This window comes from Octopus sinensis, unplaced genomic scaffold (genome assembly GCF_006345805.1).
Source record: "Octopus sinensis unplaced genomic scaffold, ASM634580v1 Contig10057, whole genome shotgun sequence".
Classification (NCBI taxonomy): Eukaryota; Metazoa; Mollusca; class Cephalopoda; order Octopoda; family Octopodidae; genus Octopus; species Octopus sinensis.
In genome coordinates, this window is record NW_021831988.1 from 250,981 (window position 1) to 267,094 (window position 16,114).

The 16,114-nt window shown below is 39.6% G+C and overlaps 1 protein-coding gene across 1 annotated transcript; it reads left to right on the forward strand.

Moving 5' to 3' along the window:
- The first annotated feature begins 12,567 nt into the window (after positions 1–12,567).
- On the forward strand, positions 12,568–15,534 carry LOC115228225 (mucin-3A-like). The gene has a single exon (XM_029798864.1). The coding sequence runs from the start codon at positions 12,568–12,570 to the stop codon at positions 15,532–15,534; it is 2,967 nt and encodes a 988-aa protein (XP_029654724.1).
- The last annotated feature ends 580 nt before the right edge of the window (positions 15,535–16,114 follow it).

Consider the following 16,114-nt stretch of genomic DNA (forward strand, 5'->3'; position numbering starts at 1 on the left):
ATACTGGGGATCTCTGGTTGCCATATAAAGACTAGCTTAGCCACGCAATTTATTTATTATTAACTCCAAGATCACCGAGAAGATAGGTCAGAACTAACTAATTAGGTGATCCCTGCCTCCAACAACAGCCGTACTCTCCTTGCATGATCTTCTGATGACCCGACCGTAATCCGGAAACGCCTTCTCTCCTTCTGCAGAGGAACTCAATGGAGTGCATTTCTTTATAACCGACCGAAATTCCTCTGCATGGGCCACCTTTTCCTTGAGTGGGTTACCCAGTTCCTTGCAGAAACGTAGGAAGCCACGCAATAAATGAGAAATAGTGTTGTGTGGTGAGTTTTATTAACGAATGAACGAGTCGATTGAATATCACTAATTGGACGAATATAAAAAATTAAATAAATTGAATCGATAAATTAACCTGATGAAAAACGCGAGATTACCAAGAAAGGTGATGGACCCTTGTTTAGTAAAAAGGTTAAATAAAATTATTTATTGTTGAATAATAAAAGACGACCCAGAAATGTTTGAATCTGATTGTCGCATGATTCTATTGATTCCATTCTGCATCTCAGTTCTCAGTACACAGAATGTGTAAGTTGCAGGCATCCCCGATGAAGCAGACCAACTGTGCAACGAACACGACATGGAATGCATCAAGGAAAGACTGAACCAAGAAGCAATCTCACTCATCCACAGTCAAATCGACGAAGACCACGACGGGTCAGTCGAGCCAAACGAAACGAAAGAGGTCGGTCTATTCCACAGATTCCTAGTTTTTTGAGGAAGAACTGAACATGTCGGACAGTGAAAAGTTGTCGAGTTCATTCCACACGAAGGATAGCCACATCTCCGTCTCGGACTTTTGGACGTTTTGGAAATCGTCTGAAGGTTTGGGGAGAAACTGATTTAAGCATATAACTGGTCGGAGACACACATGATAAGGTGGTTGAGCAAGACCGTCAAGTTGCCGCAGCACGTGTCTGCCTTCAAGCGGTACCACATTGCGGGACGGGATATGCCGAGGTTGGGAGTGCCCCCATTCGACAGACTGGCCACGAATGGCTCCTTCCTCCTCAAAGTGCTGGGAGTGACCGACCCCATCTCCAGAAAGCGACTAAAACTGATGGCCCTCGACGTGGTCCTTTTCGGGACATATCCAAGTTGTATGTCCAGTTGACACAGGCCATGACAACTTTATGAAGGACTGCGTCGTGTCCGCGTCGGTGGTGATGGCCGTCCTCTTCCTCCTCCTGGCCTTCCGCCAAAACACCAAGTTCAAGCGAGAGCGGACGGCTGTGCGAGAACTGAACGAAAAGGTGGAGAGGAATTTGAGGGAACTCGAGTCGTTGTCGTGTATAAAGGAAATGGAGAGGTTTACTGGGTGGGTCATTCCCAGCGATGAGGACTTAAAGACGCGCAGCCCGATGGACCTATCTGTGTGAATTGTGCTTCATTTGCAGGCTCGACAGGAGTTGGAGACTCTTCTCTCCCAGACATACCAGGTGGAGTGTCAATATGTCCGACTTGTCAAAGAACAGTTCAACCACCAAGTACTCACCATCAAAGATCAGGTGCTGTCCAGACTGACGTGCAGGTCGACAAGATGAACAGGAAACGGGCCTCCTCCGCCTTCTCCGCCCTCAAGTACGGCTACTTTAATTCCGTCAGTCAAATTGACGAAAAGTTGATTCGAGCACGGTCCTCCTGTCTAACATTTCTAGTCAATCCGCGGAGGAGTTCAACCTCTTTTTCTGCAACTTCAAGCGGCGGTGGAAACTGATCAGGGAGTTGAGTGGCATTGACGTGGTTCCCGCCCAGTTGGAGGCAGTCGACTCTCGTTCTTTCCTCACCACCAACGAGGAGTCAGACCACAGTCCTACTGCGTCTATGGAGGACACTAAATCTGTCAAATCCAGTTTTTTTAACAGAAAGAAGAAAAACTGATCTTTAATCTAATTATATCGTGAGGGATATTATTTCCCCTTCTCCCCGATAATCAGACTCGAGATTCGCCTCGTGTTCCTTTCCATCGCCAAAATGTGATTGGTGTGTGCTTTGTAGGCCTGGAACTCCTACGCACGTCTCAGGACATGACTACTTCTTGAAATAGCTTCTTCTCTTGCTCTATTTTGACAATTTCCTTCCTCATCCGCTCAATGACTTGGCTGTATTCCGTGGACGGGGGGTTTATCTAGGCAATAAAGACTGATGGGACATTCTGTAGTCTCCCAAGGACTGTCTGAGTGGTATGCGCCAGCAAATCTGTGGACTGGTCACATGCATGTGAACCTGCAAACTCCTTCTGCACAGCCATGAAATCATTGCGCAGGATTAACTTGTGTTTGGAAAGAACATTGATTTCTCTCCTCAATTCACTCAAATGTGAAAATTGTTGCATTAATTTGTTGGATTTGACTAATCTATAAAGTTAATTGCCCGTTCATTTCCACGGCAACCTCCAACTCTCCTCCAGCCTATCCAGCCCGACCCTCATTTGAGACTTAATTTCGTCCATTGCCGCCACACTCCTCCTGAGAGAGGCACACTCAGCCCCGACATTCACAATGTGCAATCTCGTCTCCCTGAGAATGCTGTCGCGCTTGCTAATTGCCACATTTCTCATTTCTAACATTTTCTTGTAGTGTTCGACACTGAATTTGAAATGTCACAACAACCTCCCCAATAAGCTTTGTGTGAGCTGCCGTTCTTCCATGAGGGACGAGTTGAGTTGGCGTTTGGTCTCCACCAGGCCTTCGATGACCAAATTCTGCTCCTTTCGTTCGGAAACAAGGAGAACAATTCGCGTCTTCAAAATATCAATTAACTGTGACTGTTCACGCACGCGGGTTTGAAGGAGTGAGTCATTCTCCTCGATGCTCATATTCGACATTATTTTATTCCACTTTTATATTTTTAATAAATATAAAAGTAACATTAAAAATACTTTTTAATAAGTTAGTTTCCCAACCATCCGAGGAGAGATTGGACACTGCCAGGGCAATGCCTGGGGAATTATTATCACCACTATAATCAACAGAAAAATATTAAAATGGAATATATTTTTGATGGGTTGGAGGGAGGTGAATAAATGCATTGAACGAGGAGTGTGTTGTTGTATGGAGGACAGGACAATAAAGTGCGTGATAGTGGGGGATGGGGCAGTGGGAAAGACCTGTCTGATAATGACCTACGCCTACAAAAAATACCCCACAATCTACACTCCCACCGTTGGCTGGTGTCTAACAGGATAGGTCTTTGACAACTTCACAGTCACCATCGGCATTGAAACCAACGAAGGACCCAGCCAAGTGAATCTGTCCCTGTTCGACACGTCTGGACAGGAGGACTACCACTCCCTCCGAACCATGGCCTACCACAACACGGACGTGTTCCTCGTCGCCTTCTCGGTGGTCGAACCAAACTCCTTCCACAACGTCAGGAGTAAGGTACAACACGTGATTGACCTTCCCAGTGGCTGGATGAAATCAGACGGGAATTCAGGCCCAACTCATCGGCCATTTTGGTTGGAACGCAGGTCGATCTCCGACAAGACCCAAAAGTGTTGCAAGATTTAAAAAAACGAGGTCTCAGTCCAATAAGCACGGAAATGGGGGATAAACTGGCCTCCCAATTAAGTTTCACAGCCTACATCGAGACGTCCGCCATTAATGACGTTAGTCGTCTTCTGACTAGTCCCAGTACAATGTGCAGGAGATGATATCCCTCGCAATCAAGACTGCCCTCTCCCCAAAGCCCCGTAAGAACAAGTGTCGTTTATTTTAATTTGGTTTTAATAACAAATTATGTCTATTCGCGTCGGTTATTTAATAAAATAATGAGGTTGTGATGGACAGCGAGTCGCAGAACAAGAATGTGCGGTAGTGCTTATCAGGCAAGTTAGTAGAACTATTTTGGAACCTCTCTTCAAACAAATCGAAAGGGAGTTCGCCAAACTGCTTTCGGAGAACGACGAGCGTATGTGCAATGTCACAACCCTCTAGTAAGGAAACGGCTGAGGGGAAAAGACGACCACTCTCGAAAAAACTCGAAAGGTGAGTGGAATGTGACACAACCAGTGTCCCGCAAATTGTATGGAAGCAAGAAGATGTCGGTCAAACAGACGGAAGTGCACATGTCCAGTCACCTGAAAGACCACAACGACGTGATACACGAAATCAATCACTCGAACGTCACAAAGCACATAGTCGGGACGTGTTCTGCAGGTATTGGGCAATGTGGTGTTAAAGACCGGACTGTTCGTCTGTGGGATCTTCACTCAGGGCGGCCGGTCGGGATATATCAAGGACATGGCGGGGCAGTCAACTCAGTCCGATTCCACCCCCACCTGGAAATGGCACTCACATCCTCGGGCGACTGTTCTGCTCACATATGGCCGACACAATCCCAGTCGGGGGCATCAGTGCAACTCAAAGGACACAAGGACAGTGTTTCCGCGGCCGACTGGCTCGCCTCCCTCGACCAGGTCATCACGGCGTCGTGCGACCAATTCCTCCACGTCTATTCTGCAGAAAGGGGAGAAGTGGTGCTCAGACTGGCCGGGCACTCTCTCCCAGTCAGAAATGTGGTGACGTGCAATAGTCTTGCTCTTTCTGCCTCTGCGGACTGCACCTTCAAGTTGTGGGACTTGCGCAGTGGAGGGTCAGCCGTCAAGACTTATTCCTTCCACTCACAGTAAGCTGTCCGAGTCATTCCTCGGCCGGTCAATTCTGCCATCTTCGGACCCACTGACATGGTCATTTCATCCAGCGAGGACAGGACTGTCAGAATATTCGACCTCCGCAAGTCAACCGACTGTCTCTTCCAAGTGTCTCTCCCAACCTCACCCAATCGGTCTCCTTCTTCCAATTATCGTAGAATTGCGGTGAGTAAGGGGACGTCTCTTGTCGCAATTCCACTCGATTCGGGGTTCATTAATTTCATTGACTCTTCTGGGACAAACCTGGGACGATTAAGGAGTAGTACTCCAATGGTTGCCAACTTGGGCATTATCCTAGTCGCATGTCAATTCGGTCATGTCCACATGCTGGGTCGAGGATTATTCTTTGCCCATCCTTCTCACTGCAGGAGCCGATTCCCGTGCTTTCATCTGGACTTGGCCTACTTGAGTTGTGTTCATGTTTTGAGTTTATAAGGCATTACTTTAACATGCTTGAATTATTACTTATCTGCTAAAAGTTTGATAAAGCAGTAACCCTGACTGGAAGACAACGGGGGTTGATAAGTAGTTATTTACTGTGGTCACTTATTTTATCCCTAATCTAGATAACTCACCCGCTCCCACAAATTATAGCCAGTATGCCCAGCCTGTAAGTTGAGGACTATTGTCGGCTACTGAGGTACGAGATTGAGGTGAATGAGACTTTGTCAGGGATTTACGGAGCAGACATTGTAGATAGAGGCGGTCCTGAAAGTTACGAACCTACCATGTCAGATCCACCAGTGTAATGCCCCTTAAGTTTGAGTTATCTCCGTCTGGTGAGGAATGGAGACTTGTTTATAGCCCCGCAACACTCGAAGAAACAATATTAGTTTATTCATCCGTAAGTGATCTCAATTCGCCCAAACCGTGTTTTAGTTGCCTGATGGCACTTATTTCTTGAGACTCCTCTTAAATAATTAGAATGTTGTTATAAATAATTAAGTGTATGAACACTGCGGAGTCACATGTGAATTACATAGTAGAACTATGCAAGGAGACTATAATTCGTGAGAGTGGCCACTCTGAGCAGGTGGGAATGTAATATTATCGACAGAGAAGAACTCTGAGCGTCATTGCAGTGCTCAATCTCGACATTGACAGGGAGGACGAGCTGAACGAACTAGTCATAGATACCTGCCCCCTCTTCACTTGGATTGGTTAATCTGCCCACCACACTGCAGATGTCCGTGTGAAATACCCGTTCTACACCTTCAGAGATATTGCCAAGAGACTGAAAGGACTCTACCGGACTCTCGACAACAGAGGGACAGTATTCGAGACCCTGACTAAGCCTGACCTGCCGTCACTGCTCAACAAATGCGCAGAGTCGAGGAAGCACATTGGGGTGATTGGGGGAATGCAGACGCATTAGGACAACTGGGCAGTCTTCCACTACTGTGGAGTTAATCTGCCTCCCTCTGACAAGATGTGGGTCGTCGACAGGGGGCGGATGGTCGAGGTGGACAACGAGCTGATGGTGGAACACCTCAAGGCCCCCTCCATTTTCATATTCGACAGGTCATCTGCAGCCACCATCGTCAGTCGTTTCCAGGTTAGTCCTTCTGGCCCATTCAGAACACATTCCCCGATAAGGAGTTTATTCATTTCGCTGCTTGCTCACACGGCGAGTCACTTCCTCGCGCTGAGGGACTCCCCGCCGACTTGTTCACGTGCTGTCTTTTATCCCCAGTGCTGCTGTCCCTCAATTTGTACGACCTCGCTTCCCATTATTAGTCAAATGTGGAGCAGACACGCGTCCCACGGAGAGTTCTCTCTTTTCTGAAAGAGGGAGAAAGTTCCAAAGGGATAACCATTGGGAATGATTTTTTTGATAAAGTGATCACGTCGTTCCAGGCTTGCACTCAACTTCACCGAAACAACGGACAACTGTTGCCGGCAATGCTCCAGGTTTGCACATTTCTGGCATTGCGGGCCATTTTGGTTCAAACCAACCGCACTCGGGCTATCTGTGCTCTTGCAGACTACGTCGAGACAATGGGCGAGGAGCAAGTTCATAGGGTTGTAATTTTCCCTACTTGTGAGATGGTGGCCGTGGGGTTTTCCAGTTATCTCATCCACTTATTGCCGGTGGCAGAGAATGAGCTGCAGATAAAACTATTTTATATTTGGGGAAAACTGCTCAGAGCGGATAATGCACTCTCTCACTTATTATTTCCTTTAGAAAACGCGGCAGGCCTGCATGAATGACGATTTCTACGAGCTTTTTATTTACAATTTGCGTGGTGCCACCTCCTTGGAAATCAGGGCATATTCGGCCTATTTCCTGGCTATTTTGGCAAGTGCCATGTCCTCCAACCAGGTTAGCCACTCCTCGTGACTGTAGTATTCCATTAATGCCAGGGATGTAATCGACCTGTGCCTCGACTATTTACGATCCGCCGATCGCCAATATGTGTTGGTCTACCTCTTCTTGCTCGCCAAAGTGTTTACTGTCAAACTCACTTTAGATATGCCAGAAAAACAAAGGCGATGTACTCCATTTGATCAATTCTGGTTGACTGCGACTCGCGGGCGGACATGTGTCTAAACACACTCCAATCTCTCAACAAGGCAGTCGATACTGCTCGGACTGTCTACTATAAAGAAATTTGTTTCCTCAATCAACTTGTATGTGCTTCATTTGGAGTTGTAGGAGTCATTATTCTTGGTGGGTGGAATACTCATCGCCTATCTTCCTTGTTTCCTAGCTCCCTCGGAAGATCCAGATCGACGGGGATTGATTTTTTACTTTTTGAAGAAATGCCTAGAATTTGGGAAGGAACTTAATTTTCCTCAAACAACCACCCCCGAAACGGAAATTATATTCGCCATTGTCTCCCTCTATGAAAACTCGATGACCAACCCGGAGGTACGCTTAATGCTTATTAAGTCCGTCAAAACCGAATTCAATCGTGTCACTCAAAAATTGGACTTGTTCGATAAACTTATTGACGAGTTTGTCCGCCCCAGCTTCAACACCGCGTCCTTAATCAACCAGTGTCGTTTGTTCAATAAACTTAAAGAATACCAAATCAGAGCTTTCCTGTCCTTTAAATTCCAGAATTGTATTTTTGACGGTATTACTGAGGTTTCTGATGGGCAGATCATTCCTCTTTCAAAAAAACTAATTCGTTGAAGCTGTCCGTGACAAAGGAGTGCCGTATATTGTTAAAATACAACAAATTCACGTCAGAACTATTCATAGTGCACGATGGGACTGAAATTAGGTCAGTGGTTCTCAACCTTTTTTGTCCGCGGACCCCTTGTGAGTAAATGCAAAATTTCGCGGACCCCCTACATATTTATTAAGTTTTTTGTCAAAAAAATTTTACTTATCTAAAAACAAAATTTATTATTAAATCAATAGAGAAAATTAGTGAGAAGGTTGATATTGTTTTTTCGAGACAATTTTTTTAATAAGAGGCTCGGTTGTCGACAAGCAAACCCTGATGTCATCTTCAATATTCAGTCTTGCGCGATGATTATTTTTTATATTGAGAAGTGCTGAGAAGCCATGTTCGCATAAATATGTTGTCGGGAATATAAGCAACAAATTTAATGCATTTGCGCTTACGGAAGGATAATGCTTACACATTTCGCACCAAAATCTTGATAAAGCAAGTTTTTCATACAAATCTCTTGCGTTTGAATTATTGATCATGTCAATAAAAGCCTCTTCGATATTTTCATCGACCAAACGTGGATCAACACTGAATGGTGTACGAATGAATTCAAATCAATTTCGTTCAATTCTGGAAAGTATTTATTTACTTCTTGTTGAAGATATGTTAAATGTGCATAAATAAGTTCGGTTATTTTTTTGATTTCAAATGCATCTATATTTACAGATTGTTCTTCAAAAGATTCAAACATAGTAAAATTATTTAGTTTTACTTTTTCTTTCACAGTGTTAACTTCATCAAAAAAGCACTAATAATTAATATGAAACAGTTAACAAACTTAATTTTATCCACAAAATCAATTATTGTTTCATGTCTTCCCTGAAGCGATTTGTTGAGTGAATTTATACGAGAGAAGACATCTCTCAAGTAAGCAAGTTTAGATAGCCATGAACTATCCATTAATTTCGAAATAAATTCCGATGATTTGGAATTGTTTTCGCGAATAAAATATTCAGATAATTCATTCCTCAAAGAAAAAACTCTGGCAAGAATGTTTCCCCGAGATAGCCATCTCACCTCAGTGTGGAATAACAAAGCCTTTCCATCCTTTTCAAATTCTTCGCAAATAAGTCTGAAAATGCGCGAATTTAAAGCACTCTTTTTAATATAATTTATGATATGTACGACATCATCGAGAACATATCTTAAATCTGAAGGTAATGTTTTTGCAGCAAGTGCATATCGATGTAGCATACAATGCATATGTTTCGTTTCCTGGTTAGCAAGTCTAACTTGGCCTCTAAAGCCAGAATGAAAGCCAAGCATTGCCAGAATGAAAGCTGACCTAATTATTAGGTATACCTCATTTGTTCATTGGGGTAGTATGATGGACAGGAAGGGAGCACTGAACCACATAATATCCTCGGAATCAGACATTTCTTGTTTGGAAATTATAAACGAGCACGACAATGCCCACTTGCTGACAATATCTCGTCAGTGCATTGCATTAATGTAGTCAGATAACCACATTGTTTGTGTATATCGCGGCAACCCCACTTATGAGCGCGTCCGGTCATGGATTGTAGACACATGAAGTTTTTAAAGACGCGGTGCATCAAATTCGTCAAGAACACTCGCATTGCTTTCGACGAGGGAAATGTTGCTTTATCTATCTACGTTAGAACAATCTGGCAGTCGCCGATCTTGATGGAAGAATTCACATATATGCCTGCTCCCCCTATTAATGCCTTTAACAGCAGTTTTACTACGAGTAAAACTTGTTTTTTTTATCACTTATTCATGCACTGCACATCCCTCCCACTTGGACAAACCTGGAGGACGATTCCACTCAAATTTCGATCATAGGTCAACCGCATTGGAACTATCAAACATGAGGAGTACTATGGACATTCAATAAGTGTAATCTTCTACTGACTTAAGCAATGAAAAGAATGGCTCCACAATACAAAAGATTTTCGACAAAATTGATAAAATAAATAAAGATCAGTAGCAATTTGTGAAGTAAGAGGGAGAAAAAACACTAGGAAAATCATGAAAATTTAAAACTTAATGGAATTAGTGTGTCATCGCGTCCTAATTGATACAACTAGTGAAGCAGAGACGGTTTAATTATCAAAAGACTGAGAGTAAATCAGCGCAAAGACATCCCTAATTTCCCTCAATAAGAGACAATTGAGAGGAACACCGCCAATTCGACTGAGTGCAGACAGCATTAAGTGAATCCATGCTAATCCTTACATATTACCTCCCGTGGAGAGAATATCGTCGAAATAACCACACTCTGGACACAGTTGACAGCGCCGATGTGGATTTATGGAGAGTTATAGGATAAATATAAAAGCACACTTTGCCATATTCCTGACTATAGTGCTTAGTCTCCACATCGAGTTCTCGGTTGGCCGGGACTTCTCTTTTCAGTAATATTTTCTAGCATCATGGTTCTCTCCAATGAATCAGAGCTGGCGACATGTCCAAAGAACGCCAATTTATATTTTACGATCTTTCCTTCAAGCGAAGTGGCCGTGTTCATTCGTTTGAGTATTTTGATGTTTGTTATCCAAGGGATTAAACTCCTCTATCACCAAAGTTCAAAAGCATCAAATTTTCGTCTATTCACATTTTTCAATATTCATGTTTCAGTGCCGAATAGAAAAACCTGGAAAACGATTGCATTGACCAGGTTGTATTTGGTCCTTAAGCAAATACAGTGCTGGTGGAAAAAAACCGGTTTTGCAGTTACTAAGTTTTTTTGGCGATAGCATTCAATTTTCCAACTGAATTGAACTCTTTGGAGTTTATTAGATTTATAATTTTTTTGTTTATAAAAAATTTCATTAATCGTTTAAAATTTTGAAGATTTAAATTTTTGCGTGTGAATAAAAAACCGGTTTGATTTATTGAATGATATTTTATGTTAAATTTAAAGTTTTATAAGCAAATATATCTTTGTTTTTCCATATACTGTTATTTCAGGAAAGCACTCCGTCTTATGCCAATTCGCCTGTTGATTTCTAATCCCCCGTAATTATTCTCATTAATTAGGCATCCAAGAAAGACAACATTATCGTAAATCTCTATTTTCTCATCCCTAATTTGTAATTTCATCATTACCGTTTGTCGTAATTCTACTCTTCTCGACAATCAGCAGTAAACTAAAGACGGATTTTAGAATCAACTTTATGAGGCTGTCCTCTGTTTTGGCAAGTGCGTTGTATCATCAGCATAGCGAAAATTATTAATGTTTTGTTTCCAATTTTCATCCCGCAATTTGAGACAGCATCCAAGTTAGACGTGATCATTCAGACATAAATATTGAATAAGATGGCTGATAATAAACAACTTTGTCTTACCCCTTTACAAATTTTGAATTTCACGGTATCTCCATACATTGTTTTAACGATAGCTTATTGGTCCTTATAAAGAAACTTGATAACCAATGGGCATTGATTATGAAACGACAAAAATGTGAGTGCTGATTTAACTGAGTTTAATTTGAGACTTGCGGCATTCTTCCGGGAAGATCATTCCAAACTTATGTTCTGTACACATACTCTCAAATGTTTACTAAATAACCACCGACTGAATATAAGCTCACGTGGTCTCTCGAGACCGATTTAGTCGAAGTGATGTTTATAGAATGTCACGAGTGCTAAAAGTGATGAGTTACAGTGACTGCACAATAGTCCAGCATTGTCGAAAAATAGATTACGGTCTTGTTTGTAGCACAAAAAACATTATTGGCTAATTTAAACACCATCTTATTGCGAAAAGTATCGTTGCACGTCCGCAGTGTCATCAGTAAAAAGCACTCTTGAAGGAGATCGAAAGAATGGTTTCAAAACGCACACTGGAGAGGAGGGTGCTTGTTTTAAAAAACTTTTTAACTATCAGTTGATTCCCTACTCCTGTTATGAATAAAAAAATATGAATTAATAATAAAATACTTTTAGAGAAGCAGATAACCAGCATCTCTTCTTATCCTCGTTCCATATCAGCACAATTCTTTTTCTTATTTCCATAATTTCTAACGACTTGCTCCTATTATATCACTACTGGGTAAATGTATTGTCACTTCTGTGATAGCTTCACACAACTAGAGACACGACAGCTCTCTAGCCAAAAAGTGGTATCTATGGAATTATTAATTTTGATTTGTTTACTTCATAAATTTATACTTATCACAAATGAACCTCATCATGTTGCCATGTTCTCAAACATAATCGCAGTTAAAGATATCAACACATTGAACTGAAAGAGACCCACCGAATTTTTTGATCAAATGCATTGGTTCGAAAATGATTCTTGCGCAAAAAATCAGATTATTAGTAAACAATAGAATGTCTTATGTCAAGAAAAATATCGGTTTTCTAAGCTAAGAGCTTAAGGTTTGTACAACAAATTTATAATCATTAATACATTTAAATAATAAAATGCAAAGGCTTGTATTAAACTGTCTTTATTAATTAAACCGCGAAAGCAGTTATAAATAACTCAAAAAATACAATCTTTCACAGATTTTGGATAGAATATATTATAAGGGCAACAAACAGACGTAAAAATAGAAAATAAAGCCGTTCTCCGTATAACAAAGCATATCTAGAACTGAAAAGAAGAAAAAAATAAAATAATTAATGGCAATTAACGAATGATCAATGAACATTGAAATTAATTTATAAAACAAATTAATTGTAAAAAAATAAAATGAAACTATTGACGGCAATTCTTCTGATATGGCAAATAAAAAGCGGAAAAAGTGTAAAGTATATAAAAAATAGTGACAAATACACAAATCACAACAAAAGAGGTTTTTCCAAGACAAGAGATCTATGGTCGATAACTGATTTTAAAAACGTTTCAAAAACATATAATCTTACAACTAAAGCCACAAATAATTCATCGACATCAAGTTTGCCAACTACACAAACAGTGATTCCATTCTCATCATCATCTTATTCGACAAATAAGAACACAACTATCACCAACGTCTCAACGCAAATTACTCCGAGTTCAAAAAATAATATCACTTCAATGTCCAAACCAAATACAACTTTAATTTCGACACAAAACTCTATTACAAGCAAAGCATCAACTCATTCAAATAATCATACGGATTCAATTAAACCAACGCAAAGAAACAATTCTTACTCAGGAAATAAATCAAGCACAATCAAATCGTCAAGTACTTCTACGTGGAATTTATCTACAACAAAAAGTTTTTCAACGACAAGTAATCTATCTTCGACATTTGTTTCTAAAAATGCCTCTATAACATATAATCTTACAACTAAAGCCACAAATAATTCATCGACATCAAGTTTGCCAACTACACAAACAGTGATTCCATTTTCATCATCATCTTATTCGACAAATAAGAACACAACTATCACCAACGTCTCAACGCAAATTACTCCGAGTTCAAAAAATAATATCACTTCAATGTCCAAACCAACTACAACTTTAATTTCGACACAAAACTCTATTACAAGCAAAGCATCAACTCATTCAAATAATCATACGGATTCAATTAAACCAACGCAAAGAAACAATTCTTACTCAGGAAATAAATCAAGCACAATCAAATCGTCAAGTACTTCTACGTGGAATTTATCTACAACAAAAAGTTTTTCAACGACAAGTAATCTATCTTCGACATTTGTTTCTAAAAATGCCTCTATAACATATAATCTTACAACTAAAGCGACAAATAATTCATCGAAATCAAATTTGCCAACTACACAAACAGTGATTCCATTTTCATCATCATCTTATTCGACAAATAAGAACCCAACTATCACCAACGTCTCAACGCAAATTACTCCGAGTTCAAAAAATAATATCACTTCAATGTCCAAACCAACTACAACTTTAATTTCGACACAAAACTCTATTACAAGCAAAGCATCAACTCATTCAAATAATCATACGGATTCAATTAAACCAACGCAAAGAAACAATTCTTACTCAGGAAATAAATCAAGCACAATCAAATCGTCAAGTACTTCTACGTGCAATTTATATACACCAAAATGTTTTTCAACGACAAGTAATCTATCTTCGACATTTGTTTCTAAAAATGCCTCTATAACATATAATCTTACAACTAAAGCCACAAATAATTCATCGACATCAAGTTTTACAACTACACAAACAGTGATTCCATATTCATCATCTTATTCAACAAATAAGAACACAACTATCACCAACGTCTCCACGCAAACTACTCCGAGTTCAAAAAATAATATCACTTCAATGTCCAAACCAACTACAACTTTAATTTCGACACAAAACTCTATTACAAGCAAAGCATCAACTCATTCATATAATCATACGGATTCAATTAAACCAACGCAAAGAAACAATTCTTACTCACGAAATAAATCAAGCACAATCAAATCGTCAAGTACTTCTACGTGGAATTTATCTACAACAAAAAGTTTTTCAACGACAAGTAATCTATCTTCGACATTTGTTTCTAAAAATGCCTCTATAACATATAATCTTACAACTAAAGCCACAAATAATTCATCGACATCAAGTTTTACAACTACACAAACAGTGATTCCATATTCATCATCTTATTCGACAAATAAGAACACAACTATCACCAACGTCTCCACGCAAACTACTCCGAGTTCAAAAAATAATATCACTTCAATGTCCAAACCAACTACAACTTTAATTTCGACACAAAACTCTATTACAAGCAAAGCTTCAACTCATTCAAATAATCATACGGATTCAATTAAACCAACGCAAAGAAACAATTCTTACTCAAGAAATAAATCAAGCACAATTAAATCGTCAAGTACTTCTACATGGAATTTATCTACAACAAAATGTTTTTCAACGACAAGTAATCTATCTTCGACATTTGTTTCTAAAAATGCCTCTATAACATATAATCTTACAACTAAAGCCACAAATAATTCATCGACATCAAGTTTTACAACTACACAAACAGTGATTCCATATTCATCATCTTATTCGACAAATAAGAACACAACTATCACCAACGTCTCCACGCAAACTACTCCGAGTTCAAAAAATAATATCACTTCAATGTCCAAACCAACTACAACTTTAATTTCGACACAAAACTCTATTACAAGCAAAGCATCAACTCATTCAAATAATCATACGGATTCAATTAAACCAACGCAAAGAAACAATTCTTACTCAGGAAATAAATCAAGCACAATCAAATCGTCAAGTACTTCTACGTGGAATTTATCTACAACAAAAAGTTTTTCAACGACAAGTAATCTATCTTCGACATTTGTTTCTAAAAATGCCTCTATAACATATAATCTTACAACTAAAGCCACTAATAATTCATCGACATCAAGTTTTACAACAACACACAACGTGATTCCATTTTCATCATCTTATTCGACAAATAAGAACACAACTATCACCAACGTCTCCACGCAAATTACTCCGAGTTCAAAAAATAATATCACTTCAATGTCCAAACCAACTACAACTTTAATTTCGACACAAAACTCTATTACAAAAAACAAAGCATCAACTCATTCAAATAATCATACGGATTCAATTAAACCAACGCAAAGAAACAATTCTTACTCAGGAAATAAATCAACATCAAAAATCGTCAAGTACTTCTACGTGGAATTTATCTACAACAAAAAGTTTTTTCACGACAAGTAATCTATCTTCGACATTTGTTTCTAAAAATGCCTCTATAACATATAATCTTACAACTAAAGCCACAAATAATTCATCGACATCAAGTTTTACAACTACAAAAACAGTGATTCCATATTCATCATCTTATTCGACAAATAAGAACACAACTATCACCAACGTCTCCACGCAAACTACTCCGAGTTCAAAAAATAATATCACTTCAATGTCCAAACCAACTACAACTTTAATTTCGACACAAAACTCTATTACAAGCAAAGCATCAACTCATTCATATAATCATACGGATTCAATTAAACCAACGCAAAGAAGCAATTCTTACTCAGGAAATAAATCAAGCACAATCAAATCGTCAAGTACTTCTACGTGGAATTTATCTACAACAAAAAGTTTTTCAACGACAAGTAATCTATCTTCGACATTTGTTTCTAAAAATGCCTCTATAACATATAATTTTACAACTAAAGCCACAAATAATTCATCGACATCAATTTTTACAACTACAAAAACAGTGATTCCATATTCATCATCTTATTCGACAAATAAGAACACAACTATCACCAACGTCTCCACGCAAACTACT

Bases quoted from the DNA above. Each gene is read 5' to 3' on its own strand.
- LOC115228225 (XM_029798864.1), top strand. From the start codon at position 12,568: ATGAAACTATTGACGGCAATTCTTCTGATATGGCAAATAAAAAGCGGA.